Here is a 24,824-nt window from a genome sequence, read left to right on the forward strand (position 1 = left end):
CTCTGTTGCACACTCCGTCCGTCGTGTCCTCACGCCTTCCTCCCCGCGACACCCTTTGCCTCATCTCGGGAAACTCGGCTCGGGAGATGAGCTGCCTTTTTTATTAGTCCTGTATCGAATGTACCCTGTTCATAACCGCGCTCCCGAGAGCCTTCCTATTCATTTGTCCACTGTAGTGGACGTTAGTTTTTGCTCTTTGTCTTTTGACTTGTGGAGCGACCTTACTAAATCCTAGTGTGCCCATTAGAGGACAACCTGGCCTTTCTAATGACACGTTTGGGTGTGATTCAATTCACTTTGCTGTCTTGCTGAGACTGAATGTCCACCACAGTGGACACAAATGTATTGGCTGGGTTACAGGACTGAAACTACTTAAAGCAGCAGTTTGCAATTAGCAGCAATTAGTGAACTTTTTAAAGAGGATTTAAGCTTGAGACCGTTCACATTAAAACCAATTTTGAAGCCACTGACGGCTATTAACGTCAAAGATAAGATCAACGAACAAGCCGCCACTGACAGCTACTGTATATGAGCAAAAAAAAAGGGAACAGGGCTGCCACTGAATAGTTGAACTGAGCTTACAATGAACGAGGTAATGCTAACGAAAACAGCAAGATGAGCTAAAAAATCACTTATGTAGACAAAAAGTAAAGTAAATCTGTAGATGCACATAAAATACCTTCACGCAGGCATATATTTTTTATCCTCTGCAAAGAATGACTCACAATGTTGCGTTTTTCTGAGTGCACACCAGAGGGAGCTGTATAGCGTCTTGTAAATTGAAGCAGTAAAAATGGCAAAACTCTTAATTTCTGAAGTATTTTAGAATGTTACTATAGTACAATTGAGGAAATTATTTATTTCACCTTCTTTCTCTTCTGGCATGATGTGGGGGGGGGGGGGGGGGTTATGACACCAGCTCGGTTGACGACTAAAAATACTTTGTCATCTTTAGCCACAAAATCTGTCATCAGAAATTTTCCAACCGCAAAGCAGGAAGTTCAGAAGAAGAAATCGAGAACTGGGTCTAAAATTAAGCCCAACCCAGCAGAGTGTACGTTCACTTACACACGCGCGCGCACACGAACACACACACACACACACACACACACACACACACACACAAATAAAATGTATCTGATTTAAATAGCAAGAGGATTATGCAGTGATGCATAAAAACACATCTGTCTTACAAGCGTACAGTGTGTTAAAATGCATTAAAGCAGCAACTCAAACCCAACAACCAATGCTAAATAGTGTGCAGTTACTTTTATATATGTTGTATGACACAAGCTAGAAAAATAGCTGTTCTCTATTTTTTTTTTTTTATCGGTTATCTCATTGACAAGAACGACAAAAGATCGTTGTCATAGTTAAATTCTGAAAATCCATTACAGAACAAGGAAACGTGTAAAGCCAAAAATGATAAATATGAAAGTTTATGCATTCTTTGTGAGAAGCGTGCTTGCCACAGAAGCAGCCACAAGTTTAGCCTACTTCATCAATGCAAAGCACCATTTCAACAGCCATTTTTAAACTCTCTTTTTTCCAAATTCTTGACAAAATATTGATTGTTTTATCACCTCCCCCAATCCATCGCATGTCCAGGTGGTATCACGGCCACCTGTCTGGTCCAAACGCAGAGAAGATGCTGATTGCGCGAGACGAGTCGGGTACCTTCCTGGTCAGAGAGTCCTTATCCAAACCGGGAGATTTCGTCCTGTCGGTTCTGACGGACGAGCGCGGCAAAACGGGGGCCAGGAGGGTGTCTCACATCAAGATCATGTGTCAGGTGCGTGTACGTCGCTTTATCCTCATTATAGTTTTTTTTCCACTTCTTTCAGTTGTATTTTTCTTCTCTTTGCAGAATGAGCGGTACACCGTGGGGGGCTCGGACATGTTCGACACGCTCAGCGACTTGGTGGACTTCTACAAACGGAAAGGCATCGAGGAGATTTCCGGAAACTGGGTTCACCTCAAACAAGTAGGCCGCAGTACAGTGATAAACACTAGGAATGAGACCAGACTTAAACTCCATGAGGATGAACTTATTACATTAAAATTACCTGCGTGGTAATTTTTTTGAATATTCAATAGTATTGCCATCTGCCCAATAAACGCAAAGTTTTGAAAACTGGATCATTTCTATTGGGCATTATTTTATTGTGCGAATTTTGCGGAATGAAGACGATATGACTTTTGTGTGCACCCGGCAGCCGTATTACTCCACCAGAGTGAACGCGGCCGACATCGACAGCCGGGTGAGACAACTGGACCAGACTACGCTCATGGAGCAGGAGGCCGAGGGCGGGAAAAGCAAGGCGGGCTTCTGGGAGGAGTTTGATGTAAGGCGCATCAATAGTCGTCACGTTACCGTCTGCGCTGGAGGTTTTCGGCCATCTTGCGGCGCTGACGTAAGCGTGAACATTCGATTTTTTGCAGGCTCTTCAAAAGTTGGAGATGAAGGTGAAAAAGAGTCGAGAAGAAGGCATGAGACCGGAGAACAAGTCCAAAAACAGATACAAGAATATTCTTCCTTGTAAGTCCTGTATTTTCATTTATTGCATATGCAGTGGGCCATATTATGAAAAAAATCATTTTAGGTCTGTTATACTGCCCCCAGGTGATCAAAGTGCACATTACACGTCCAAAATTTGAGCAAGATGGTTAAATACAATACTCAGTCAGCTATTTTCAACAGTAATATTTTAATAATATATTTATTACTTGTTCAACAAATTCATCATTTTCATTCAAAATTGATGCACTAAATAAGTAAAGTGTCCTTTTATTTTTTCACATTCATTTGTCATTACTAAATAGAATTTATTACCTCTGTAGTGGACCGTAGCATTAAAAAACAAAAAAACAAAAATCGTTTACGCTTGTGTTATACTGCCCTCGGGTGGTTAATTTGCAACATTGCAAGTCGAAAATTTTAGCAAAATTGTGCGTCAAAGGGATACTTAGCTCATTTATTCAGCAGCAGTTAAAAGTTAATATTTTGTTTATTAGTTATTCAACAACTTCGTTGTATTTCATCTTCAATCTATACACCAAATAAGTTAAGTATCCCTTTAAATGTGTTTACATTCGGGATTTCTAAATTTCAATTTTTGCTCATGTAGTCCCCATCAAGAAAAAAAAACGTCTACCACAGGTAGTTAAAATGCAATCCAAAATTTTAGCAAAATTGTTAAAGGGATATTGCACTCATGTAGTCATTAATGGTAATAAAAACATATTTTGTTTAAACGTTATTCACCAACTTCTTTCTATTTCATGTACAATTGCTCCACCTAAGGACTAAAATATCCCTTTAAATATTTTTAAATTGGCTTGTCAATTTTGTTTATAGTATTATTCATGTTATTTTTATTTATTTTTTTACCTACACCAGTAGCCATGAGCTGAAGCAAATATTTTGCGTTGTTGATTGCAGTCAACGACACAAGAGTCATCCTGCAGGACGCTGACCCCGACGTGGTGGGTTCGGATTACATCAACGCCAACTACATGCGAGTACGTCCCCCGACTCGTGTCAAGTCGCACCAAAGGCGCCATTTAAAGTCGACTTACCCGGGCCGCTTTGCAGAACACCTTGTGGGAGTCGGAGAATCCCAAAGTTTACATTGCCACTCAAGGTTGCCTAGCAACCACGGTCAATGACTTCTGGCAGATGGTGTGGCAGGAGAACACCAGGGTCATCGTCATGACGACGAGGGAAGTGGAGAAAGGCCGGGTCGGTGTATTTCCTCATATTTGCTGTGATATTTCACTTTGGTTATGATATAAGCTGAATCCAGAAAATGTATTCATTATATCATGAAAGTGATACAAAAATTTGATTATCAGTCCTACCGGGGAAAATAAGGAGAGTTTGGCATGTTTAGAAGCGCCTCCCAACACTTCAACATAGTTCCTTCACAACAATATGCCAAAAGATGGCGCCAGAGCACTACCTTTCTACTGTATTTGATGGGGCTTTGGCGCCATCTTATGGTGAGTTTATAAAATGAGCTTTTGCTTTTCTCCAATTCGAATTGAGCTAACTATAATCTTATATATTTATTATTATATCGTGGTTCACCTTTCGTTGTTTCAATGATTTTCTTTTTTGCCTTCTACTAATGTTCTAGTAGAATGTCCCTTCTACTAATGAACTTTTGAGTGTTTAAAACAAAAAAATTGAGTAAATGTTAATATTGAGAAAAATGTTTTAAATGTGTTGAGTGGTTTTACTGCCTTTAAACATATAAGTGACAGAAACAATTAATTAAAATAAAACTAAAGATAGTGTCATTAATGAAATGAAAATGAAGTCATACAATTTAATAGAAAATAATGTATGATAATTTAAAAACAAACTAAAAATGATATAAGACCACATAGTGAAAGATAATAAACAAAAAATGTGATAACAAATCATTTAAAAAAAAGAATGAACATTTTTCTAGGCTCCACGATTTGGTTGTTGTTTTACTTGTCATTTTAAATTGATATAAAAGTCACCTAGCCCAACAAGTAGAACTTCCATTCTACAAGTCCCTCGTTTTAAAATAAAAATGGCAGGGTCATATTAGCTCATTGACAGCTAAAAAAAAAAAAAAAAAATCTTCTTATCTGGGCTAACAGTGAATGACTTTAGTTTGAATAAACATGTTAAGTTTGAACAAATAAAAAAATCTTTGTTAATGTTAAAATTGCAGAATTTTGCCCCTTCGGGAGCTTTATATAAATTGTGTCGACTACACTGGCTTTAAGGGCCTATTCATTGTGAGTGTCAGGCGCCTTAAACCATGAAATCTAATCACCGCGCTGACTCCATTGGGATTAGATTTAACCTTCTAGAATTCAGCAGTAGTTCTTGTAGTATTTTGAAAAACCTGAATGAAGTCTTAAGGATTGCTTTAACACTGAATGTGTTCGAAATGATGTTTTTTTGGTCTATTTTTTGTATACTTCAGAATAAATGTGTGCCGTACTGGCCCGACAGCGAGAGCTCCAAGGAAGTGGGCTGCTACGTGGTCTCCTCCAAGTCGGAGAGGGAAGCCACCGATTACAAAGTCCGCGTCTTGGAGTTGATGCCCGTCAACAAGGTGACGTCTCTGACGCGTTTGACCCGGCGCCCGGGTCAAACTCGCTTACGTCAGCCTCCCGTCGACAGCCCAAGCAGGCCCGCCTGGTTTGGCACTACCAGTACCTGAGCTGGCCCGACCACGGCGTGCCCCAGGAGCCCGGCGGCGTCCTCAGTTTCCTCACGCAAGTCAACGCCAAGCAGGTGGAATTTCCCGACGCCGGCCCCATGATCATACACTGCAGGTACACACACGCGTACAAAAGGTCACCACATTCAGATACAAATAAAAATTCAGCACACATCACATCATTTCTGGGTTCAAAAGGAAAAACAACTCATTTCTCAGGTTATTAAGTACCATTTTTTCTCAGATATCGATGGTGTAAGGTATCATCTTCGCGTTACTACCATTTTTAGTGAATTTATAAACGGTGAAAGATGGTTCTGGAAAATAGCTTCTTGGAACTGTAGATGAGCATAATAAACTGATATCATAAAAATTAAGTCTACAACTTCTTTGTAGTTTAAATGATTACACTATAAAAAATATTACTGTATCTAAGATCGATCCCTGAGGAACTCCGTGGCAAAGATCAAGCCCATCAAACTCAGACTGTTCTCGTGTGTCATCCAGAGAAGATACATCGCCATTTTTAGTACAGAACATTTTTTTCTTGTTTCTACATTATCTCTGGAATATCATGCTAGCAAGTGCAGCGCAATACTATGAAAACAATCCATCTTGTTTGGTGACTACATGCATTTTGAAGATTAAAATGGGCTTAATTTTAGGATTACTAGAGTAAAAGGTTTCAAGTCAACTGATAGTTTATCCTTGAGGAATGTTGCCGCTTGTGAGGCCAGGAATATAAAAGCCCGTTTTGTTACATACGAAACGAATACCTAACCCTTCCTATTGTGCTCAGGTGTTGCGCAACACTTTCCCTCTGAACCCAAGTGACCTTTACTTATATTTTGCTAATTGGCGCCTGCAGAAATATTTCACAGTGTTCATCACGTATCTATAATAAACAGAAGACTAAGATAGCATGCTAGCATTCTCGAGCTAACACTCTAATCGCTAGCTTAAATGCTAACCCTAACTCAATGACAATCACTAGTGATCTTAAGTATGATATTCAGTTTTATTCAAAAGAGTGCATTTTCTCACCCCTTTTCGGTGCGTCTAATAGTGCGGAAAATACTGTACGCTTACAAAATAAAGCATGTCTGTAACCTTAGAAAAATAAACTCTCGAGTATATTTGGCTCTTCAGTAGTCTAAGTGTGACAATTTTTTGTAAACAAAACAACTGGGGAAATAAATGTACTACAGTTTATATTAACTGGCGGAATTCCTAGGGGCCATGACCACCCTCTAGTGGTGCCCCTGGTTACTACATCACTGATTGTGCTTTGTGTCTTCAGCGCCGGGATTGGTCGGACGGGCACCATCGTAGTGATCGACATGATCATTGAGACCATTGACACGATAGGTAACGCCCCAAAAAACTAACGCTTAACCTTGATGTGTCCATCTTGGTCCTCTCAATCTCTCCCGTCCGCCTCCAGGTCTAAACTGTGACATCGACATCTCCAAGTACATCCAGATGGTGCGCGAGCAGCGTTCCGGTATGGTCCAGACCGAGGCCCAGTACAAATTCATCTACCTAGCCGTGTCTGAGTACATCCAGACTACCAAGGCCAAAGATGGTGCCTCCATGGTAAGAAGAACCATTTTGATTATTAACATTTTTTTTATATCTTTTGGATGGGACGAGATCTTGCAAGATTAGAACGTCATGAAATTTCTCGTCTTTTTTCTCGAGTTTTTTTCTTAGTTTTTTGTTTTGTTGTGTAATGGAATAGACAGAAGACAGTGCTGCATGACAATAAAACACGCTGCCAAATGTGGTGAGAAGGCCAGTCTTCAAAATATGAATATATAAATATAAAATGCTTTTATTTTCAAGTTTTCACCGTAACAGCGTGTTGCAACGGTTAGTTTGCGCTGCGCAAACTGGAAATTACATTCTATCACCAATTTAGGGCACTAAAAACGACGGCAGACATTTTATTGTATGGTGCTTACTGTCAGTGTTTATTGCAGCATCTAGCATAAATTAGCTGCTAGCTAGTAGCACTCGATTGTGGCCGAGAGCCGTCACATTACTTTTTAGAACCAACATAATGGACAAAAACGTAAAAAAGTTACTCCCCTGTTTACATTTCAAAAGCTAAATTGTTCATTTTCTTGCAGTCTTGAAGCGTGTATTATTTTTTTTTTTTTACCAAATGTAGTCTTGGGGGATTTGGGGCTCATCCCATTTCTAATTTGGAATATTATTTAAAAAGTGTTTTTTTTTTTTTTAATTTTCAACACTCATTGACTCCCAAAGACGTATTTCTACGTCCTTACAGAGTTGAGCCATTCCATCTCAGGTACTTATTGACAGTATTTTTCAGTGTGTCAACATGCTTTTGAACCTCTCTCCGCTATTTAAACCCCACCGCCAGCAGACACTTTTATCAGCAGCCATTTTGTGAAAGACGAACTTTGACCTCCAAAGATTTAACCCCCGGCGTTGACCTCCTCCTACAGGAGGCCGAGATGGAGTATGAAAATTTGCAGCTCAAACACCCGCCAGGGAGCAGGAACGCGGCCAAGTGAGTTAGCAAAGACGCTTTTGACATCGCGCGGACGCTCCAAAAATGGCGCCCAGGTGTCGGCCGTCACTCGGCTTCCTCCGTTACGCCTGTTTTTTTCATTTTTTTTGTCTTTGCAGAAACAACGAGTCGGACATCTACGAGAACTTGAGCAAGGCCAAGAAAGACAAGAAGAAGGCCAAGTCGGATAAGAAAAGTGGCTCATTAAAGAAAAAATAAGTTTTATTTATGTGGGCCCGTTTCACATCGCAAAGGCTGCAAATGAGGAAAGTACGATTAGAACTGTACAGATGCGTTTACTCTATTGTACTCTATTTCTCTTATCTTTTGACCTTTGACCTTCATATCCTCACCTACAATAAAAATCAACCCAAGTGAGAATTCTGTTGGCAGTTTCGTGCATACTTCATACAAAAAAAATCGATCCAATCTCAATGAGTTACCATAACTCAAATGAATACTGTAAATCAATAAATCAAAATATGGATTTGGATTTGATTCCGCTCATTGTTTTCATGTTTTCTTCCTCCTCTGCGTATTTCAGGATTAAAAACAAAAGCATGTTTATTTTATGGTATTCATTGTTTTATGCCTGGAACAGTATTTGTTTGGGTAAAATGTTTTAGTTAACATAAAGTCATCGAGTACAAATATTTTGTTTTGAGTTAAAAAAATTTGTGCTGTCAAGCGAATCGCAAACATTTCCATAATTAATCACAGTTAATTGCATTTTTCAACAACAATTTTTGATGTTTGAGTAGAATGTTTTATCTTACATAAAATCAAGTACAAATATTTTGTTTGTGTTTACATTTTTTCGTGCTGTCAAGCGATCACATTTTTAAATGAATAGGCGTGAAAGTTTCGATAATTCATCACAATTACTTGCATTTTTCAACAACTATTTTTGCTTCTTGTACTAGCAGCTTTGAGTAAAATATTGAAGATAACATAAAATCAAATATTTTGTTTTGACTGAGAAAATGGATGGATGATTCAATAACTTTTTTTCTTTCATGTGATTTGTTTTTGTTGTTGTTGTATGAAAACAAAAACTTTGATTTATTGCTAAAGGCATTTTTCCCATTATATATATATATATATATATATATATATATATATATATATATATATATATATATATATATATATATATATATATATATATATATATATATATATTAGTATATTAATTAAAAATGTTTGGCACTGAATTTGATAGATTTTTCAAATGAAAAACTAATTATAATCTTCAATATTAATATTGCATTTTTTTTTTAAACACACAAAACCTTTTTTTCTCAATGGTTCTAACCACATGAAGAATTTGCTTTGTTCCAAGTGAGAGCCTTTCATGGGGGCGGGTCCAATCCTCCCCAGAGCAACATGCTCCTCCTCCCGGCTCTGAGACTCCGCCCCCTAGCGTGAAAGGCAATAGGGAAGAAGATTGGATGAAGCCTCCTCCCTCTCCTCGCTCCTTCCCTCCTTCCAAACTCTGGCATGAGTGAAAAAAGAAGCTGCGAGCCTTTTGTGAGTCACTTCTGCTTTCCGGGAATCGGACGTTCACCGTCGCGACTTCTCTGCTGCTCCCGCGCCGCCTTTTGCAGCCTGAAACCGCTCTGAGTGTTTTTGTGTGTTTGTGTTTGGAGTCCAGGAACAAGGCGGTATGTCCAAACCGGACTACTCTGGTGTTTTTCACATGGTGGAACAGGAGAACATGGACGCCTATCTTGCAGCTTTAGGTGAGATTTTTTTTTTTTTTTTTTTTTCCATTGCGGTGTGCAATGTTTTACACAGTGCCAGTTGCTTTGCTGCAATTCAAAAAGTACGGTGGTAAATCTGTGGCTCGCGGGCTTGATTTGGCCCGCCTGAGCATTTGATCTGGTCTATTGCGCAATTCCCCAAAAAGGTCGTTATTAGGTCATATCTGTGACTATAATTGGTCCGCCCCATAATCGGCATTTTACCAAATATTGACATTTTTATGAAACCTGATGGACAATTTTAAGTATCAGTCCTGAAGAACCTTACCTGGCTATTGAGCGCCATTGACGTAGAAATACGTGAATGGAAATCCTAGCAATGAGAATCGTTGACATCTTTTTTTTTTTTGGGCTGGCTCATTCATTGCCATTGATGTCTATCGACATCAACACACCATTTGAACTGGGCTGGCTGCGATTAGGTGAAATTTCATATTCCGATCATTTTTTTTTTTTTTATTTACATGCGTTCCCATATGAACAAAATTGAAAAAGCTCCACACCCTTCATTTCGATAATGTCATAATCTCCATTTGCAGCTGTACAATCAAGGACTGAGCTCACCAACCTGTCCTCTGTGTGACCCCGTGTACACACACACACACACACACACACACACAATCTGGTTTTTCTATCATAGCAGGGACATATATATATATATATATATATATATATATATATATATATATATATATATATATATATATATATATATATATATATATATATGGTCCTTCATTCGTGCATTCCTCCTTCCTCAGACATCAACTTTGCCCTGAGGAAGATCGTGTGCCTGCTGAAGCCCTCCAAGGACATCAGCCACGATCCGGCCACGGGCGCCATGAAGATCCGCACGCTCACCACCTTCAGGAACTTCAATATGGACTTTGTCATCGGCCAGGAGTTCACGGAAGATCTCGGCCCCGTGGACGGCCGCACGTGTCAGGTTGGTGCGGGGCGTCGGAGGTGTGATACGAGCGGGGTTTGTGCGCAAAGTCAGCCGGGCCTCCTGCCGGGATTTTGTGTTGCAGCTGCCTCCTGTGGTTCCGCTCACAATAGGTGGGCGTTTGTGTGAAAACAATTACAGAAAAGTTACAAAGGACACGGGCTCTTTTGAAAATTCAGCCCCCCAAGCCGGTTTCATTTGGCAAGGTGAAATTTGGTAGGCGGATCTACAGTGAGCAGAGCCACAAAAAAGCCCCAAGAGGCCATGCTCAAAAACACACAGGAAGTCAGACATTTTGATTTGAAACGGCTATTTTTGGGCCTTATACTGACTTGAAAATATTCAACTCCCAAAATTAGATTTGCCGAACAACGTGGAATTTGGTAGGCATGTCTATAATGAGCAGACTCACCAAAAATTCTTAAGAAGCCATGCTCAAAAATGGAATGGGCATTTTGACTAATTTCAGGAGTCCTTCAAAAAAAAACTCAGATCTAGTTTCTCGTACCCCTTGAAGTGCATCAAGGGGCACCGAAACACTGCACTAGATAGATGATGATTAAATACATTTTTTGTGTTATGGTGGCTAATCAGATTGTTCACAAGTTCCAAGAACATTCGAGTAAAATAAGCAACTTGGAGCTAACGCTAAAGAGGGCTTTAAACATAGCAACTACTTAACATGCAGACTACGTGTGCAGTAGTCTTCAAAGCATGTTTTTGAACCCCCCGCAGACCACCGTGAGCTGGGAAGGGGACAAGCTGGTTTGCGTACAACAAGGCGAGAAGCAAGGGCGAGGTTGGACGCACTGGCTGGACGGTGACAAGCTGCACTTGGTAAGGGGAACAAAAAACAAAAACCCATCTGCCGCCTTGGACTCAGCATTTTGTCATCATCTTAAAATACTATTTTTTTCTGCGAAGTCTATACTTTTTTTTTTTTTTTTTTTACCATATCTCATGATGCTGGCCACTTACACTAAAATTAGCTATATCCTTAGTTAAACAGATCATTCAATTCTATCGCTACAGATTTCTATCTTGTTAGCAAGCTAGCTGTCTACCTAGCTAGCTATCTTATCTGTTTTAGTTAGCGTGCAAGCTAAAAGGGGGTGGAATACTTTTATTAAATCTTGTATGGTAAAGGGCTGTTTGGAAATATTACGCCTTGGACATTTTCCATGGGGATTGCAGAATTGTGGGTAATTTGATTAAGATGATCACATTCAGCAATAAAGTACAGGAGCTAGCTAAATTAGATAAGATTAGAAATAAAAGATAGTTGACTAGTGACTAGATATATTAGAGATAGCTCGATCTAAGATAAATGCTGCTAGCTAGCTATCTAGCTAGCTACATTCTCAAAGACTATAGCCACGATAAATACGTTGCTAGCTAGCTACCAGCTACACGTTCGCTATCTAACTAGCTAGCTAACTTTGTTATTGTTTTACCTAAGAGGCTAACTTTATAGGCAAGCTAAATAGCTAGCAGGTGAGCTATTTATCTTGTTAGCTGATTATTTTAGCTACATCTTTGCTATCATATTTGATAACTATTGTAGCTATCTAACTGGCTATCTCTACTAGTTAGCTATTTTAGCTAGATTATCTTTTTAATCCAATTTAGCTAGCTACAGCACTTTATTACCAAATTTGTCTCATTGAAAATGTCCAATTCATGACTTCCAAAACCCCATTTTTAGCGTTTTTACATTTTTTGAGACTACTTTTTTGTAACCACATGACAAAGCCCATCTGTCCGTTTTCAGAATCAAAGCCTACGTGAGACATTTGCCGGCGTACCGAATGAAGCGTCCAGTGAATGAAATTAGCTTGCAAAGAGGATTGCCAATGTTTTGTGTCTCATGAAGACGTCTCATACAGGAGACATTGTTCCCCTAAGTCGCTGTGCGAGGGGGGCCGCAGCTGAGCCTCTTCAAAAAGGCTGGGAAAAGAGGGGGCGCCGGATAGCCCGTGAAGGATTTTGCAGTCGCTAAGTAGGCAAGTGAAAGAAGGAGAAAAAAGGATTCCGGGGTCAAATGACGGGGAAGGGGGGCAGGGAAATGTTTTGGATCCCACCCCGTCGTCACTATTAATTAAACACCTCCTTCGTCTTCCCCCTGATGGCGTTTTTCCATCCCTGCAGGAGATGAGAGTGGAAGGCGTCGTCGCCAAGCAAGTCTTCAAGAAGGCCGATTGAAGTCTCTCAAAACGGCTGGACGCTCAATATTGGCGATGGATCGAGATTAGCGCCAGCGGCTAATTTTCCTGAGGTGCCCCTAAAAATGATCATAATTGCCTACGTTCACTGTTTCATTCGTTGTTGTTAACTGAACCCGAATGGGACAACGCCACCTAGCGTCCATAGATTAGTTTAGCGACGTTCCGTTGTTTTATTGTTAAGGAATTCTACAGGCTTTCATATCATGTTTATTAGTTTAGTGAAATGATTGTTATATATTGGTACGGGCCAATAGAAGGGGACTACTTAGTGAAGAGGCAAATTTTACAGGGGATCGAGAAAAGGATGAAATACGTACCGAGAAGCAATGTCCAACACAGTGACATTTTTGACACTAATTTCTGCGAAATTTTCTGTTTTGAAGTGTGAAATACAGAATAAAACTGAATATTACGCTGCGAAAGTTTGTGGTTTTCTCAAAATGGGGATTCCTTGAGCTATGGAGTTCAAAAAAATCATACCAAAAAAAAAAAACCTCAGGTTTTTGGCACAAACAAAAAAAAAGGCACAAAAATCACCAAATGGTCCCATTTGCTTGCCGGTATGTTTTATTTGTTACATAATTAGTGCCACCAACTGATCGTTTCTTTCGACTTTCCACTTTCCAGTTGTTTGAAATTTTCTGGTGCCATCTGGTGGTGGGAGTCTGAAGCATACACATTTTACATTTTATCTTCCATCTCAAGACAAGTGTGGAAAGTGCGGAAAGTCCGGAATCTCACTTCTGTATTCTAAAGCCTCACAAAAAGAGAACATTTCTCATTTGGCACACAAACAGCCATTTATGTGAAAGGGAAACATGAAAGTGAAAGGTTAATTAATGTAGTACTATCCGGAAGAGTTACTAAGAAAAACTGCGACAAATTGGGAATGACAAATGCGTGAGGAACACTAGAGTGTCAAACAATAAACCTGTCATGTCAGTGAAAATCCTGCAGGGGGCAGTAACACACAGGTGTTTGTTGCCATGATAGTTCACGTGTATTATGAAAAAGTCCGTTCTCGCTTTTGGCGTGGTCTTACTCATGTTCCGCACCACTCGTCCTCCTGCGGTTCCGAGTGGCTACGATTGTTCGCGTCCATCCCGTTGCAGTCGGTTTTCAGAGGGAGCGGAAGGTCCCCGTTGCGCTCCGGTCTGCGGAGGAGATTACTTTCATCTGGATAGTGATTTAAAAAAAAAAAAAAAAAAGGACGTCATCACTCGGCCAGGATTAAAAACGGTATTTAGGTTTGCAATCGTGTTGTTTGTTACCCAGGCAAAGCAGAGTACACTTGCAGGCCTCTGTCACGTGACACTTTTGGCACGGCTCAAAACTTTTCTGGGTGTGTGGGAGAGACTCCAGCAAACTATCAGTGGTGGTCCTCGCCTCAGGGATGGGATTTTTTGACCTGTCTGTGAACGCAACATGTACAATTCAATTGAAGAAATAAATATCATACACAGGGGCGCAGCTAGAAATTTTTCAGCGGGGTGGTCAGGGTGACGCAACACCTTGTGTGGCGGGGGGGGGGGGGGGTCCATATTTATCATCCCATCCACAGCAAAACACGTTATTTTAGATATTTTAAATATTAATTCCTTAATTATTAATTAAATATTAGTTAAAAACATAATTGAAAAATCTAAATGAGATTATCCAATTATCTGTGAAATTGGATAAGTATACATAAAATTGTATCCCTTTTAGTATTGAAAAAACAATTTAAATCAACTTTCAGAAATTGTGTAGTTTAGATTTTACAGGGTGTCATGCATGTTATAGCTTATTCTGAATCTGAAAAAAAAATCGCCTTTTGCGTCAAAGTGCCTGAAATAAACTTGAAACTTGTTTTAGGATTTATGGCATTGTTAAAGTTTTATTATTAATAAAAATAAAAATGATGATAGGACCTCCCCAAATATTCTTTGCGTGTGTAATTTCCACTCTGATCTCAATCGACAAAGCAAATGTCAGAGTGGTGGCGTCGTTATGAGTCAGCGGCTGCCAGACGTGCGTCACATGACCGCCGCGATACCGTGTCAAGGAAAAAAGGGAGCAGGATGTGGTTTCCTCTTATGATTTGTCGTCTTGCTTGGATGCCGTGTGCATGAGAAAATGATTTTAAAAAACTTTTACTTAACTTTTGGTTCACAGAATGTATTGCGTGGCGAAATTAACTAAAGCCCAAAGACGTATTATTATTATTATTATTATTTTTAAAAGTCCATACATTCCATGTACTTATTTTTTGTACTTTTTCAACATTTTCCGAGAGTTACTCTTATGTTGGTACTAAATGAGTTGGGTGTCATATTTAACGTATTTATGCTTAATTTATACTGCACTTTATCGTTCAAGACTTCTTTTGAAATTTGTGTGTAAAGTGGTGACATTTAGCTCAATTTTTTGCGCAAATTTCCTATAGTGCTAACCCAATCATTTCTGTTCAAAATGAAGATTTGCTTTGTTTTGAATGCCAGGTCCACAGAATGACATCATCAGTGAATTTCATGTTTAAGGATAAAAGGTTATGTTATTGATTTATGTGCGGTAAATAATAACCCCAGTTTTACTTGTTTACAACAGTTGGAAATGCTCAAAGGTAAAATAAATAATTGTCACATTAATTATAGTTGATGTTTGACGTTATAAAGCTGTCCTATTCTTATTGGGCCAGCCGATTAGTGGGTGGAGCCCTGCTGTTCAAGTCGTATGCACTTAATAAGCTGCAGACTTTCAACGTATGCTTTGAAAATGAGCCTCTATTTGCAAGATTGCTTACACACACCTGATTTGTCTGGTTTCCGTTTGGCCCTCCAGCACATCAGCCCTAAAACAAAAAGTGTGCTCAGCGCAAAGCCCAGCCACAAGCATGCAGGTAGAATCCACGGGCAGCCTACGAAAGCAAAAGCACACATGCTGAGCGAGCGAAATTAGAAAGGAAAACCCCTTGCTTGTTCACTGAAATCCAAGTAAAATCAAAGTAAACACAGCTATTTTGATTATTTTTTTTTTTGGCATGCTATGCATAACTCGTTTGGTTCTGGCATTGGATTATGGCGCGTTGAATTCCACTGCCAACCACTAGATGACAGCATACAACATTTCAATTTAAAAGAAACAGCGTGAAACCGGAAAGTAAGATTATTGAATGTTAGTCTTCTTCAGTCTTTTTATACCTCCTGAGAATATTGACTATAATGTACATCCCTGCCCATGATTAATGATGTAAACCGTAAATTATGTGTGATGTCATATGGCAAAAAATAAATAAAAAATACCCACCAGATGTGAGGTCACCACAGACAGCGTCGGCGGTGGAGGTCCCTGCAGTTTTCAGCGCTCGACCCGAGTCTTCACATCTGTCATCAAGCACACATAAACGACTGCTAAGCTGCTGCAGTCCATCTTCAACAGTGGTTAGTTTCTTTTTTTTTTCATTTATCATACAGCCTGAGTGAAATATTCATATAATTTATAAACTATATATGTATAAAAAGTTTTTTTTTCTATGCATTAGATAGCACCGAGGTGGGGTGCAACAAAGCAGCACCCCTAGCCATCAAATCAAAGTAAGTGCAATAACAATTGGTGGACGTTATTGTTTACAACAATACCTAACCATATTTACAGTATAATGTCATATGGGTGACATAGCAAAAGCTTGTGGGCCAAAATGTAGCTCGCACTATGTACTACACTTTGTTGGCTTTCTCTGGATTATTAACTCATACAAGCCCAGCCCACGTATTTATTTATTTTTTTTTAACTTCCATAGATGTCAGTGGCAGTGAATAGATTCTTTGACTTCCTATTTTCGATCCATTTTTTTACACATTTTTTTCTGAAATTCACTGTTTCAAATCATGAAGTACAGAATACAACTGAAAGTTGATTTTTCCCCCCCAAACGTGATTTTATGTTTTGCATTTTATATTTGGAAAATTTCAATAAGTGGTCCCATTCTATTGGTCCGTACCCATTGGTTAGTTAACAATTGAAAACACACGTTCAGGAAGTTTGACCTGGTGTGTGATTGGCAGGCCGAGTGAGAATCGGACACGTTGCTGTATGTTCCATCCTCGCACGGAGCGCAGATCGTATCATTGGCTCCCCTCGCTGTAAAATAAATAAATAAATAAATAAATAATTTCCATTTGTCCATATTGTCAAAATGGAACCTAGCGCTTATACAAGAGCCTACTTTGAACTTTGACCCCTGAACCCAAAGGGCAGAAGGTCGCGGGCATGCAGTAGTCGCAGGAGTCGCCGCTGCAAAAAAATCCGGACTTGCACTTGCACACCGTGTCCTTGTCAGCCGCGCACGCCGCCGCCTCAATCTGGTTGTTGCCTGGAAGCAAGACAGGCTAAGTCGAAAGAAAAAAAAATTCTGGGCTTCTGATTACCGTAATTCCTCAAATATAAGGCATACTGTTGTCCCAGAAATGAAGGCCAAAAGTATGGGCGTGGCCTGTGCCTGTTGCAGCGAACAGCAGCTCCTGTTAGCTGAGGTTATTACGGCATTATATTCAAAAAAAGAAGTGAACAGACTGAACCAACGTCCGAGTCCATCCTTGTTCACACACAGGAATATTAATAAAACCAAGACCTTATAGACACAATCATAAACTTGGCGAAACACAGATGCTTTCCCACATTTTGCACGGTCAGTGAATGCAATGTTGAATGCGCGCAAGGCTGTTGTTTTTCCTTTTCCTCGTGACGCGATTCAAGTTAGTTTCACCATAAATACCCCAAATTTCTCAGCCTTCATGTTTCACCAAGTTCATGATTATGTGTATATGCCAAAAGACCGCGATTAATAAACGAGTTAAAACGAATAACTTTTCGTGTTCTCTAACCAGTGCACACAGCTCCATACCTTGCCGATCTTATTTGAATCGGATGGAGACATCATAACTTTGACAGGATCCTCTCGGTTTTATTAATATCCCTATGTGTGAACACGGATGGACTCGGATGTTGGTTCGGTCAGCTTGCTTCTTTTGTTGAAAATTCAATGCGGTAACAAACACAAACTGCTGTTAGCTGCAAAAGCCACCAGATCTCCGCCCATTAGGATTAAGGTTACGATAATTAACCTTATAATTAATCCCCGCTTTGAGTTGTAAAATGTCCCGAGGTGTTCGAATGCAACACAGCTGCGTTTTACTTACTGTTACTGCAGGACTTGCACACTCGACAGCGAGTCAGGTGATTTGTGGTGGCCGTGTAGAGTCCTCGTCCGCATTGGTCGCACTGAGTTTTGGAGGCGTGGTCGCAGTCGGCTCGCACGAAGCTTCCTGCGGAGGGGGAACGTCGTATCGGAAAAATGCATTGATGAGAGCTAACATCGTTACAACCAAAAATAAATGTGCACCGTACCCCCTTGTGGCAAGAGGGCGCAAGCGCCGGAAGAGTGGAAGTCGTGAAATGAACACACGGAGACCACTTTTTCATTTTTTTTCTCATTGTGGAGAAGCAAAACAAAATACTCGCATTTTAAAATAAAAAGAGATTTTATTCATCTAAGAATTTCCTCATTTCGCAACTGAGTTTTTTAAGGATCACCGAAATTTGTCATGTTTTGTTGCGTTTGACACCAGTGGTTATATTACACTAAAGTCACCGCCACTTTATTTATTTTTTGCTAAATGTTGAAGGGAGGAAACTTTGAAAACATAATTAAATATCATGTTTTGGGGTTCTGATTTGTAGGTCAATCAATCTCGCTCTCTTTTTTCACTTGGTGGTAGGCTTGCAAAGTGTGAGCGCTCTGAAACACCGTCGCGTGCGAGCTTCAAATTGCTGCAGTACTTAAATTAACCGTTAGATGCCACTAAATCCCCCACACTGTGCTTTTAAAGTCTGACTTTCATTTCCTAGCAGCCATAAGGCTCAAATTGTAATTATAGTGTAAGAAAATAAGAAATGAGAAGACAACGTGCACGGTTGAAAAGTGAGTGTGCCAAGAATGTATATTTCAAGTTGGCAGTATTCAAATTGTGGTAATTTTGCCACTTTCTGAGCTACCGCCATGTATTCTATATCATTTTAAAGGGAATTGCACGTCAAATGTCTATGCTAATATCTTCTATTTTCATTTTCGGATACATCATCCGGATTTTGTGAAAAAGCATCACAAATTAGTTCCCGTAATTTTCAGCAAACCTTTCCTGTCCCAGTTTTTATTTTTTTTTATTTTATTTATACATTTGCATATATAAGTGTGCAAAACATTTTCTAATGATTTTTTATTTTTACGGCCGGTGATTACATTAGCGCAAGGGCGTCCCCAAAGACGCGGCCCGATTGGACACTGACCTGCCGGGCAGCGATCGCAGCATCTTCCAGTTTTACTCCAGTACTTGTTCGCCGCGCATTTGGCGTCTGCCATTTTCTAGTCCGACATCCACAAGTGCTCAGAACTTGTTGGGAAGAATTCGCGTCGCAGTTCGAAACATCTCCGAATCTTCGGTGCGTGCGATGCAAAAGAAAGATAAAAGTTTCCCCGCTTCACCTCTGTGTCATCCCACACAGTGGAAAGCCCTCAACCCTTGTCATTCGTTCTATATTTTTTTTCTCCCCGCCTTATTTCCTTCCTGCCTCCCCCTGTGTTGGTGCGGTGCAACCTGCAAGTATTTCCGCCACGGTTGCGAGAGCCGAGCGATCTTGTTGACATAACGAGACGCCTTTTCCTCTCTGGGAATCATGGCCTATTGTGTCCAAAGCACCTTTGTCCCGCAGACGCGCTTTTCTTTTGTCTTTCTCGTCATCCAGCTCAGCCAAATTATAAATAGACTCGTATCGTCGCTTGCGGGGACGATTCTCGGGTCAGAGGTTTCGAGGTGCTGATTTGGACTTTTGGGGGGGGCCTAAAAGATATGCGAAGTCGTGTGAGGTCACATGGATTTTATTTTTTAACGCTTTATTGAACATAAAAAAGTGACAATTAACTGCCTCGTTCTACTGTAGATACTACTTCTGTAACTGCAATATCCCAGGAGTGCGACTTCTGTTGGCGACAGCGGGTACTGCACTTATCCAAGTCGTTTCTATGGGGAGGACATTTTTTTTTACCTCAAGTAAGGGATTAAAAAAATGAGCTAAAACCACCCATGTACGGTGGCCCTGAAGTGCAAATGCAGTACAACTGAATTGATCCGACTTTACAAATGCTGACATTCGGTCCTAACAATAAATCATGACTGTGGCTACTTGTTTGTTCCTATTTTCTGAGAGATAGATGGACAGACAGACAGACAGACAGACAGACAGACAGACAGACAGATAGATAGATAGATAGATAGATAGATAGATAGATAGATAGATAGATAGATAGATAGATAGTACAACACCATATTTCTTTAGCAAATTATAAAAACATAATGTTTACAAATTTAGGTAGAGTTCGGCAGTAACAGTCCATTGCGTTGTTATAAATGGGAAGAATTATGTACTTATTTCAAAATGTAGCCCCACATATTGATAAAATGCTATACTTTAGTTTATACATTTAATATTTTTTGTTTATGACGTTACATGGAAAAAACAGGCACTGTCTGGATTTAGCAGTAGGAGGTTCTCTCGTGTTTTTTTTCCACTTTCACTTTTGTTCTTGTAGCGCTTGTTTTGCGCATGCGCCGACACGAGCGAGGCTGGACCCGTCAAACGAGCCCAAGTGGTTCGGTTCTGCGCCTGTTACAGGTTAGCCATTTTTGCTGTTTCTTCTCCAGTAATCTGTTGTGTGACTTAAAAAAAAAAAGTTAACTAAAAATACTGTCGCCTGTGTAAATCCGCCTGGACGTCATGAATTTTGTTCAAATCAAAAGTGAAAGTAAATGTTTTTTGTTTTTTTCCTCTAACGTTTCCTTTTGTGCGCTTATTCATCAAAAAGAAACGCCATGACGGTGACAGGATTCATTTTGTTTGGAGTCTTCACGACATGCGTGTATGGTAAGATATTTTTTAGTCGCAATTTTAATATTTGTAAAAGGAACGAATAGGAACGACATCTACAGGCCAAAACGTGAAGCGCATCCTCAAACTCTCCAAAAAAAAAAAATAAATTTGTACGGTGGCGTAGTCCCACTTATTTCTGTCACAATTACGTTAGTGATAACCTCAGTTAAAATTTCAAATTTAACTTATGTTTAATTTAATTATTATTAAAAATGTCATTTCCAAAACTCGATGTTATAGTTGTCCAATGTTAAATCCATATAGTCAGACTAACCTATACCTATACTGCTGAATCCGCTTGCCATAGATTAAAAAATAAGTCTTTTAAAAGTCTCAAAATTAATTGAAAAATACATAAAAAATTCTCAAAATAATCAACCGCTGTTCCTGTGATCAAGTTATCATCGCAGCCTTTTTGTCAAATTAAAATAAATCTAAATCTGATTACAGCCTGTCAGCTGTTTTATTCATGTATAAATCAATAAAAAATAAGTTTGATTAAAAAAAAAAGGATTGGCAGGACTTTCGCTTTTATCTCAGAACTCTGACTACTCTCAGAAGTCCAACTTTATAATCAGAATAATTCTTTATTCTCACATATTACAATCCAGGCTTGTTTCTCCAAATTCTGATTGAGGTCAAAAAATTCGCCTCAGAACTCTCATTCGAAATGAAAATTCTGACCGTAAAGTGAAAATTCTCACTTAAAAGTACCAAATATTTCTGCTTATGTTCTCTGACGGAAACAACGTGGCGCAGGGTCTGGCTTTGCAGACGTGGTTCTGTCCTGCGAGTTCGTGGACGACTCGGTCGGACCGCAGGGTGGCTCCGCCTTCAGCAGGAGTCCGGCCACTCTCATCTTGAGAGAGGTCTTCGTTGGTTCCGACGAATCCCCGGAGGAGCTGGCTCCGTTCGTCCCGCCGCCCGACCCGGATCCAAACGCCATTATGTTCGAGACCAAAGGTTCTTCCTTCACCTTTTCCCGTCAAAGAAACGAAAACGCTTTGACCGACCGTCCGTCCCCCGCGTCTCGCAGCGTTCTCGTTCAAGGTCCCCAACGCGGAGGTTCTGCTGCACGCGGACTGCAACGAGCAGGCGGTGATGTGCCAAATAAGTCGGTACGCTACCAAAGACTTGACGGAGAGGTCGGGATCGGAATATTTCCTGGCGTCCATCGACGTGGAAGGCGGGGATTTCGGAACTTTGTTGATCCTGCGCGCCGTGCCGCCGGCCGACGACCAATCGAGTCTGACGCACAGCAAACTGAGTCTCCCTCTGAGCCTTGCGGGAACGCTGTTAACTGAAGGTAAAAAAAATTATGTCCTTTTGGTATTTGCAGAGGTGGGCAACTTACATTTTTTTTGCCGGTTCGTCATTGGTCAGAGCCCCGCCCACTTTCCGCCATTGTCATTTTTTCAGCCTGACGAAATTGTAATTGTCAGTCCATCAGGCTGTCTGTGTATTTTTGCCTAACCTTCCGCCACCACTAGAGGGCGACATTTGACTTTTTTTCCTAGTCCGTCAGGTGCTGGTCTAATTCTGTCTACACTCACACTATTGTTTTTTTTCTCTTAGTACTTACTCTTAATGTAATTACAATGTTACACTGCAATTGAAACCAACACAATAATATAAGTGTAACACGAAAACAAAGCCAGCTAAGTGGTTTAAGCCTAGGCTCTAATTCACCATCATGTTTGTCAACCCGCATCTTTGAGGTAATGCAGGTATGACGAAAGTGCAATTAGCAATCATGTCCACTAAATGGCTTTACCAACAATTGTCCACCCTGTCCAATTTGTTAGACTAGAGACACACTCTGTACTGACACCAAGTTTTGTGTCCCCTCAGCGTCATTTCTGGTGTTTTCCACTGTCAAGTCTCTGTCCGCGCCCCTGAGAGGCGCTGGTCTCCTCAACTGCGGCTTCAAGCATCAGGACATGTCCCCCGACGATGAAGTACACATCGAGTGGCGCCAACAATATCGAGGGCGGGGGGAAAAAATGTTTAAGATGACGGCCAGGCTGAACGATTCGGAAGGAGGCGCCGAGGGTGAGTACCGCGTTCCGGACGACTTTTTTAATAAGGTTGAGAACTGTGTCCTCCTGTTGGCTAGTCCATCACAGGAGCGAGCACTCGAGTGTGGATGGCGCCCAGGTCATGAGCGAGGGGAACGCCTCTTTGAACCTGAACAACTTGAAGGTCACGCACGAGGGCGCTTATATCTGCTCCGTCACCATCGGCCCTTTCCACGGCCAGCAGGTGGTCAACCTCCTTGTAGTACGTAAGTTTGACGTACATATTCACACGGGAGACCAATTTCAATGTAAACTTTATTTTATCAAACAATATATGGACCCGAATGACTTGGTACACTTTTATTTTCAAGTTGTACCTGGGTTAACAACTACACTAGTTTTTCGTACAGCGATTGTTGCTCCCAACTCCCAATTTAAACAACATAACGTTAGTCGCTAGCTAGCAACACTTGTTGGTGTGTTCGCCATAAATGACACATCGATGCTGACATAGTTGCTGTTCCTACTGATCACCTTTTAACAAATCATGCCAATTCAAATGTGTTTTGTTTTTCTGCCACCAACATTTAACGGAAGAGATTTGTCTAAATTGTAATTTTTCGAGATAGGAAACTAGTGTTCTGGAAGCACAGTTTAACCAGGGAGCTGAAATTTCACCCAGCTTTTGTGTGTGTGTGTGTGTGTGTGTGTGTGTGTGTATATATATATATATATATATATATATATATATATATGAGTGTGTGTGTGTGTACGTTTTTTTATGTATGTATTGTATATGTGTAAGTAAATAGTTTAAATAGACTCCTTTGTTTTGCTGTTCTTTGCAGAAGCACCAAGCATTTCCCTCTCACAGACGAAGCTTGTTTTAACGGGAAATACAGCGCAGACCCTAAGCTGCCATTGTAGCAAATACTACCCTCTAGAGGCCAAGGTGGGTCACTGCGAGGACGCCTCCTTAAGAAATTTGTGGCAGCTTGATTTCCCATTTGAATTTGCTTCATGTCCATGTTCATTTGATTATTAAATCACTTGATAAAGGCACACACCCCGGGTCATATTGACCCAGAGATATTATTTCTCCTTTTATGAAATGAATGTAAGTCCCTGGTTAAAAACAAAATATTATTGCTGTCCCTCGCAAACAAACATAGCCAAGCTAGCTCTATCCGTTTGACTGGCGCCGATCTTCTCCAGATGGAATGGCTGTCACGGTCGCCGACGGACAAGGAGCCCACCCTCATCCCCGATCAGGGCTCGCTGTCCAGCCACCGTAAGCATGGCGACGGCACCTACTCGCTCTCGTCGCACCTGGCCGTGCCCCCCGACCTGGCCTCGGGAACCCTGATCACCTGCAGGGTGTCCCACCAGGCCCTGGACGCTCCCGTTTCCGTTAGCGTGCCGGTAGAACGCCCGGAGCCAGGTAGCCACACGCTCAAAAAATCTGCACGACAAGGTATCGTTTAAGTTAAGAAGACTCTTTGTCCTTCTACAGACGACTACTGGTGGGTTTTGTCGTTCCTGGCCATCACCGTGGTCTTCTTCTACCAGCTCCTCAAATAGAAATACTGCGTTCCCTTGCTACATCGTGGTTCAGGAATCGCAACTTCACTCTTTTGTGGATATTTATTTATTATTTTTTTTGTCCGACCTGTCAAAAAAAATCAATTTGGTTTTGCAAGAAACAGCGATTATGTCTCTGGGTCACTTTGACCCGGGGTGTATTTAGTCACCGAAACGCGTCCCAAGTGTATATAATTCAACTTAAAAATTTTGTTTTAACCAGTGATTTGTGTTAATTCCTCAGGAAGACCGATAACGTCTCTGGGTCAATATGACCCGGCGTGTGCGTATTTATTCAAAAGTGTCAAAAATCTGGTTTTTGATTAGAGACCAACTCGCAAACTCATAAAAGCAATGCTTAATTTATATCTGTGTATTATGCTGGTTTCTCTGGACTAGTAATAATGTCTTTGGGTCGGTATGACCCGTGTGTTTTTATCCAAAAGTGTCAAAAATCTGGTTTTTGAACGTAAACCCACTCACTGTCATAAATGCAATACCTAATTTATATATGTGCATGACGCCTGTTTCTTTGGAATAGTAATTTTGTCTCTGGGTCAATATGACCCGGGGGTGTGTGTAT

General features: G+C 40.5%; 4 protein-coding genes across 7 annotated transcripts in view; 3 read left to right on the forward strand and 1 right to left on the reverse strand.

Moving 5' to 3' along the window:
- ptpn6 (protein tyrosine phosphatase non-receptor type 6) overlaps positions 1-8,239 on the forward strand; it is an 11,439-nt gene extending 3,200 nt beyond the window's left edge. The window contains exons 5-16 of the mRNA XM_088410517.1: positions 1,609-1,792; positions 1,868-1,984; positions 2,217-2,345; positions 2,443-2,539; positions 3,443-3,522; positions 3,596-3,742; positions 4,968-5,099; positions 5,168-5,322; positions 6,508-6,575; positions 6,652-6,803; positions 7,682-7,746; positions 7,866-8,239. Of these exons, the coding sequence (XP_088266643.1) occupies positions 1,609-1,792; positions 1,868-1,984; positions 2,217-2,345; positions 2,443-2,539; positions 3,443-3,522; positions 3,596-3,742; positions 4,968-5,099; positions 5,168-5,322; positions 6,508-6,575; positions 6,652-6,803; positions 7,682-7,746; positions 7,866-7,965 (1,426 nt within the window). The 3' untranslated portion in view covers positions 7,966-8,239. The remainder of the gene's footprint in view (positions 1-1,608; positions 1,793-1,867; positions 1,985-2,216; positions 2,346-2,442; positions 2,540-3,442; positions 3,523-3,595; positions 3,743-4,967; positions 5,100-5,167; positions 5,323-6,507; positions 6,576-6,651; positions 6,804-7,681; positions 7,747-7,865) is intronic.
- An 889-nt stretch (positions 8,240-9,128) lies between these two features.
- rbp5 (retinol binding protein 1a, cellular) lies at positions 9,129-13,102 on the forward strand. Of its 2 annotated transcripts, none has more exons than XM_088410522.1 (5): positions 9,129-9,276; positions 9,401-9,488; positions 10,271-10,455; positions 11,191-11,292; positions 12,604-13,102. In XM_088410522.1, the coding sequence occupies exons 1-5, from the start codon at positions 9,247-9,249 to the stop codon at positions 12,655-12,657; spliced, it is 459 nt and encodes a 152-aa protein (XP_088266648.1). In that variant the 5' UTR covers positions 9,129-9,246; the 3' UTR covers positions 12,658-13,102. The 2 variants fall into 2 exon arrangements, with proteins under 2 accessions (XP_088266648.1, XP_088266649.1); XM_088410523.1 differs by having other exon boundaries at positions 9,164-9,276; positions 9,396-9,488.
- A 132-nt stretch (positions 13,103-13,234) lies between these two features.
- On the reverse strand, positions 13,235-19,472 carry LOC148426089 (tumor necrosis factor receptor superfamily member 5). Of its 3 annotated transcripts, none has more exons than XM_088410519.1 (8): positions 19,005-19,471; positions 17,858-17,983; positions 16,885-17,031; positions 16,706-16,799; positions 15,966-16,042; positions 15,469-15,510; positions 13,952-14,092; positions 13,235-13,856 (listed from the first exon to the last, which is right to left on the reverse strand). In XM_088410519.1, exons 1-8 carry the CDS (start codon positions 19,075-19,077, stop codon positions 13,723-13,725), a joined length of 834 nt encoding a protein of 277 aa, XP_088266645.1. In that variant the 5' UTR covers positions 19,078-19,471; the 3' UTR covers positions 13,235-13,722. The 3 variants fall into 3 exon arrangements, with proteins under 3 accessions (XP_088266645.1, XP_088266644.1, XP_088266647.1); XM_088410518.1 differs by having other exon boundaries at positions 15,469-15,576; positions 19,005-19,461; XM_088410521.1 differs by lacking the exon at positions 15,469-15,510 and having other exon boundaries at positions 19,005-19,472.
- An 837-nt stretch (positions 19,473-20,309) lies between these two features.
- On the forward strand, positions 20,310-24,757 carry tapbpl (TAP binding protein like). The gene is made up of 9 exons (XM_088409867.1): positions 20,310-20,387; positions 20,578-20,636; positions 21,402-21,605; positions 21,679-21,948; positions 22,494-22,694; positions 22,759-22,926; positions 23,509-23,612; positions 23,876-24,101; positions 24,174-24,757. The coding sequence occupies exons 2-9, from the start codon at positions 20,585-20,587 to the stop codon at positions 24,239-24,241; spliced, it is 1,293 nt and encodes a 430-aa protein (XP_088265993.1). The 5' UTR covers positions 20,310-20,387; positions 20,578-20,584; the 3' UTR covers positions 24,242-24,757.
- Positions 24,758-24,824: the final 67 nt, after the last annotated feature.

Source organism: Hippichthys cyanospilos, chromosome 3, assembly GCF_059441005.1.
Source record: "Hippichthys cyanospilos isolate Australia breed blue-spotted pipefish chromosome 3, RoL_Hcya_1.0, whole genome shotgun sequence".
NCBI classification, from domain to species: domain Eukaryota; kingdom Metazoa; phylum Chordata; class Actinopteri; order Syngnathiformes; family Syngnathidae; genus Hippichthys; species Hippichthys cyanospilos.

Bases quoted from the DNA above. Each gene is read 5' to 3' on its own strand.
- tapbpl (XM_088409867.1), top strand. From the start codon at position 20,585: ATGACGGTGACAGGATTCATTTTGTTTGGAGTCTTCACGACATGCGTG. The intron at 21,606-21,678 runs GTTCTTCCTTCA...CGCGTCTCGCAG, and splicing joins CATTATGTTCGAGACCAAAG to CGTTCTCGTTCAAGGTCCCC. The intron at 22,927-23,508 runs GTAAGTTTGACG...TGTTCTTTGCAG, and splicing joins GGTCAACCTCCTTGTAGTAC to AAGCACCAAGCATTTCCCTC.
- LOC148426089 (XM_088410518.1), bottom strand. From the start codon at position 19,077: ATGGCAGACGCCAAATGCGCGGCGAACAAGTACTGGAGTAAAACTGGA. The intron at 17,032-17,857 runs GTAAGTAAAACG...TCTTGCTTCCAG, and splicing joins GTGCAAGTCCTGCAGTAACA to GCAACAACCAGATTGAGGCG. The intron at 14,093-15,468 runs GTGTGTGTAAGC...TTGCGTTCACAG, and splicing joins ACGGAAACCAGACAAATCAG to ACAGGTCAAAAAATCCCATC.
- rbp5 (XM_088410522.1), top strand. From the start codon at position 9,247: ATGAGTGAAAAAAGAAGCTGCGAGCCTTTT. The intron at 9,489-10,270 runs GTGAGATTTTTT...CTCCTTCCTCAG, and splicing joins CGCCTATCTTGCAGCTTTAG to ACATCAACTTTGCCCTGAGG. The intron at 11,293-12,603 runs GTAAGGGGAACA...CCATCCCTGCAG, and splicing joins ACGGTGACAAGCTGCACTTG to GAGATGAGAGTGGAAGGCGT.